The 4,808-nt window shown below is 39.9% G+C and overlaps 1 protein-coding gene across 1 annotated transcript in view; it reads left to right on the forward strand.

Annotated features, from left to right (window-relative positions):
• LOC137983611 (adenosine receptor A3-like) overlaps nt 1–4,220 on the forward strand; it is a 12,405-nt gene extending 8,185 nt beyond the window's left edge. Inside the window, exon 2 of the mRNA XM_068830759.1 lies at nt 3,213–4,220. Coding sequence (XP_068686860.1) covers nt 3,213–4,151 — 939 coding nt within the window. The 3' untranslated portion in view covers nt 4,152–4,220. The remainder of the gene's footprint in view (nt 1–3,212) is intronic.
• Nucleotides 4,221–4,808: the final 588 nt, after the last annotated feature.

Below are 4,808 nucleotides of genomic sequence, written 5' to 3' on the forward strand. Positions count from 1 at the left end.
AAGCAGCAACCAGAAACATCTAAACGCGGACAATTCGAAACCTTTTATTTTCACTAACCTTATAGGCAGTAAGAATAAATATCCAGGAAGCTCCGCTTTTAGGCTTGGCTAAGTCTTTACATTAATTAAACAAAGTTGATCGTTAGTAAGTCAACAAGAACCTCAAGATCACAGTATAAATAAAAAAAAATGTCAGAACTGATTAAGCTACTGGAGTGCGTTCTTTTATCCAAATATCATCGAGCAAGGTTACAGAAAAATTGTGATTGCTATAACCTCGAGTTCCATCTTGGCAGGACACGTGCTCCCAGACTTAACGTCGTGTATAACATATAAAGTGTTTCCTTACAGTATCCCACCTTTTAAAAGAGTGGATCTCCGGATTCACAACCACCCTAGGGTAACTACAAAGCTATTCTACCCTAATCTTTTAACAAAGAGGCAAACTCATTGTGTATAGAATCTCAAAGTATTCTATCTGCTCAAGCTTTCGTCAACAACTTTGGCTTCAATTTCTCTATGCGATCCCTCTCTGCCATTTGCTTCTGCCTAAACCTCTTTAAGTGGTTGCTTATTTGCCGGAAACTTTTGAAGACCCATTATCCATTCCGATCAGAGGGTCTCCTCCAAGAGTGCTGGTCTTTGATTCTGGCCATATCTAGAATATCCATCTTCAGTGAATCAGATGCTCCCCACTTGTCCCATAGTACCTTTGATCACTTTGAGCACGATCTGCATATCCGGCACCCATATTAGGTGATTGCCTCCAGTTTTCCTCTGCAACCCACTGCACTGTTCATCTACTGCAATCTCATGAGGAGTGACCGCCTCATCACGTCCACTACCATTTTCAAAGCCACCAGCCACGACGACATCACCGATTTTTGCGTGACCCTTAATTTCCTTGGATATATCATCCTCTCGCTTGGTCTGCGTATATTTAACTATTGTTCTGAGCTACGAGGGCGCGCTGGATGTGAAATGATAGCTAACCAACCAAGCGAGTTGGTTATAATAGTTTAATATCCAGCAAGCCCAAGTGTTTATGAAAAATTCCATGATGTTGCAAAACGGGTTTAGTTGGCCATTTTTTCTCATAGCTGCAATTTTTTTTTTCAGTTCGCATTATTGCTGACGCGTTCCCTGACCACATTAGGTACAGCAAGTATATGAACTGATAGCCTGTGCCCGGCGAGTCAATGAAAATGCTGGAAATCTGATATCCATAGTTCAGTTTTTACTTATTATCTTTAACCCAACAAGGCCCTTCCTCGGGTTCCTCGTTACCTCCTTAATTGAACACTGCCACCCAATCCTCCAACATTGGCCGTTCAGATTCGCCTTCAGTGCACTGAGCTTGCAACCCACTTCCTCTTTCACCCATAGCTCTCTGCCCCTAAGATTACGTCCTCCCTCCTCTGGCAAAGGCGTAGGTTGTTATAAAATGGACAACTGTATACTGCCTCGAATGACCCCAACTCACGGCACGTCACATCACTAACTCTTGCCTTCATTTCATATGTTCCCTCTCTCTGGCGATGAAAATGCTGCCTTCACCCGGCTTCAGTTTTGTTGTCATGGATAGAGCCAAATCGCCAATTTGAGAAACCGTTTCCCTAACCCCTTTATGACAGGTGTCCTTTTGCTGCCGTTGCACAACCTACAGATTTTCTCTGACTTCACGTTATGCAGTTTCCAGCCCATTCTAAAGATCAGTTACGCATTCAGTGAACTAACACTCAATGTCCGGCGCTTTGCCCATTTTCTCATCCAAAGGAATGTACATTTCATTAGCTCAAATATTTGGCTCGCGGAGGAATGGTCACTACTCCAGCTAGCCGTCCAGTGGGTCATTCCTTTTCTGGAGTGACCTTCAGCTCGTGCCTATAGCATGCTCTTGATAGTCTTGTGGATGTTGTCAATTTGTCCATTACCCTCTGGATGATAGGCAGCTGATTGAGACTCCTTGAGTAAAAGCGGTCCCTGGATAACTACACCCTCGTTTGACCTCTGACATCTCGCCCGCAACTAAATTTCTTCGTTTTTTTCGAGTCAAACCTCTGTATCAAACGGGGGCCGTAAATTTTGTGAAAGTTCACTTGGCGATTCCGAAAGTTTCAGTAGCTCAACAGCTTTTTAGGGGGATTGATTCAGCAAATTTAGAAAATACGCACGACGATCCGATGGTTTGATCGGCTAGAGCCGTCCCATACTGCAAAATTGTGAAAGTCACGTGCTTTAACCAACCGACCGAGCTTAAAGGAAATCTCGGGTAAACGTATGCTCTCAGTCCTAACGTCGTGTGCCTTGCTGAAAATTTGCTTGAACTGGTTTTATTGTCCCAGGTCAGCCCAGGTTTTTCAATTAACCGAACTTTAAATGCTCAAATAAAAATCAAGAGCCTAAAGTTAATCTGATTTTGAGGCTTGGTCTTGCAAGTTGTCAAGCATGGTTTAAATAAACTGCTTAAGCCGAAAACTAAGTGTTTGTTAAACTTTAAATTTAGGGTGCGTTCGATTGAACGTATTCCGGAATAGGAATACGTGGAACAGAAGATAGAAATCCTTCGTTTTTACGGAGATTCACCATTTAAATTACCAAACACCTGCTAAAATGCTATTTTAAACATATCTTCGTTATCCTTGTTGCTTTAAAACGCAAAACATACCGTTTTAGATCATCGCTCCACGTATTAATTTTTATTCCGAAAAAGGGTCAATCGAACGCACCCTTAGTGTACTCGCACTTCCATTCAACAACAAATTGATTGTAGAGTTAATCGTGAGCACCTAAGGCTGAAGTCATTCAGGGAAACATTTTTTTTTTAACTTATGTGTGTCCGTTTATTTCGAATATCAAGCAAAAAGCCTTGAAACTACAAAATAATGATAATATACATAAAATAATTAGAGATAGATTATCATTAATCACAAATCACGCTTCTGGATTCTGTGATATTCAGGACTCTCGTTTGATTCGCTATAATTAGTTTCTTTCATAATTGACTCATCATAATGCTTCGTTTGTTGTCCTCCTTCGAATAAAATTACCTCTTTTCTGCATTACGTTACCTGAACAATGCAAATCTCGCAGCCAATCCGAATGAGTAAACTTTTCCAAGTACATTATTTTTAAATTATTATTTTTAAATATTATTATTATTTAATTAACATTAAAATGTTCTGACCGTGGTTTTTTTCCCCTTTACGTAGATGACAAATGATTCTGATCTACAAAACAGAACTTCAAATTACGAGGTCTTTTCTTCATCCATGTGCATTGCCTTGCTGGCAGCACTTGGCATCGAGGCTGTTGCTATCGTGACACTGAATGCACTTGCAATCATTGTTTTCCTGAAAGAGCGAAGACTTTGCAAGCGTAGTATGTACCTGACGATCAGCCTTGCAGTTGCAGACATGTTTAATGCATCGTGTTTAATCCTCTGGATTTTTTCTCTGGGAAACACATGTAACATTTGGACGATTAACTACTTGTCTAATCCAATTCAGATCACAGGAGCTTTACTCGCTTACTTTCCAGCAGTCTCAATAACAAACCTTGCTGTTATTTCTTTGGAGCGAATGCACGCTACCTTTCGCCCATTCAAGCATCGCCTCGTTAAAAAGAAAATGTTTGGAGTAGCTGTTGCGGTTGTTTGGTTTACAGCTGGCCTGTTTACAGTCATCGTGTTGTTACGGATTCAGTTCAATGTCATTTTGAATAACGCGGAGGCGCTTGCATACTACTCATTCGTATTATGTTGCCCTTTTATAATTCTTATTTCTTACACGTCCATGGCTATTAAATTTTACTGTGGAACTCATCCTCAACATCATGGTGCAATCAGTAGAGAAAGAAAACTGACCAAGACACTGTTCATTGTAACAGTTGTATCGTTAATACTATTGCTGCCATATCTAATTGCACACTTTCTTGCTTATGTTTCTTCATGGGAGAGTTTCGAAGAAATTTCTCCTCAAACAAAGTGGCTTTTAGGCTATTCTCTAACCTTCTTATTATATGCAAACTTTTTCATAAATCCATTGCTGTATGCATATAAGATGCCAGAGTTCAAAAGAGCTCTGCTTTTATTATTGCACTGTAGATTTCGCTCGGAGCCAGTTCAGGTTTTTCCACTTAATGACATGTAAATACTGAGATTCCACTCAGTTAATTAGTGAATGTGTGTTTGTCAAGTATATGGAAACTGAGAAATAAAATATTCGTCCGACTACTCTTAGTTTTTGATTTGAGAAGACCTTATTTTAATTAATTCAAAGCAATATGTGTGAAAATGCAAATTAAGATTGGCCAGTTTATCGTTGAGAACTTTTAAATACCAATTAATTTAACTGGCGTATCTAGTGTTAGGATTGAATTCAAACACGAACTAGACTTTTACTTTTAGATCGCCAGGGTTTGCAAAACACGCAATATTTTCCCGTAAATGAAAAATTTCCCCCCTCTTCCTCTCACATTAGTGATCATCAGTGAGACATTTAGTTCCTGAAATAACGCATGAAAAGTTATGGAGAATCTTGGTTTCTACAGCAACCTTGCTGCAGAAACTGGAATCTACCTAGCATTTAAGGATGGCTAAGAGAAAAGATAGAAGCTGACTGTTTTTGTGGCTAGCGCGCACGCACTAGCCACTATTGCCATCATGCAACTTTTCTGAAAATGAATAATATCGGAGCCAATCAGCACTCAAGTTAAGACATCTTCGTTGTTGCTTCATTTCACCGATAATTAATCTGAAGCTCGGTAAGGAAAGGCGATGGCTGCCTCAATGGTCTGCGTTTCTTTTC

The sequence above is a fragment of the Montipora foliosa genome, chromosome 13, assembly GCF_036669935.1.
Source record: "Montipora foliosa isolate CH-2021 chromosome 13, ASM3666993v2, whole genome shotgun sequence".
NCBI classification, from domain to species: domain Eukaryota; kingdom Metazoa; phylum Cnidaria; class Anthozoa; order Scleractinia; family Acroporidae; genus Montipora; species Montipora foliosa.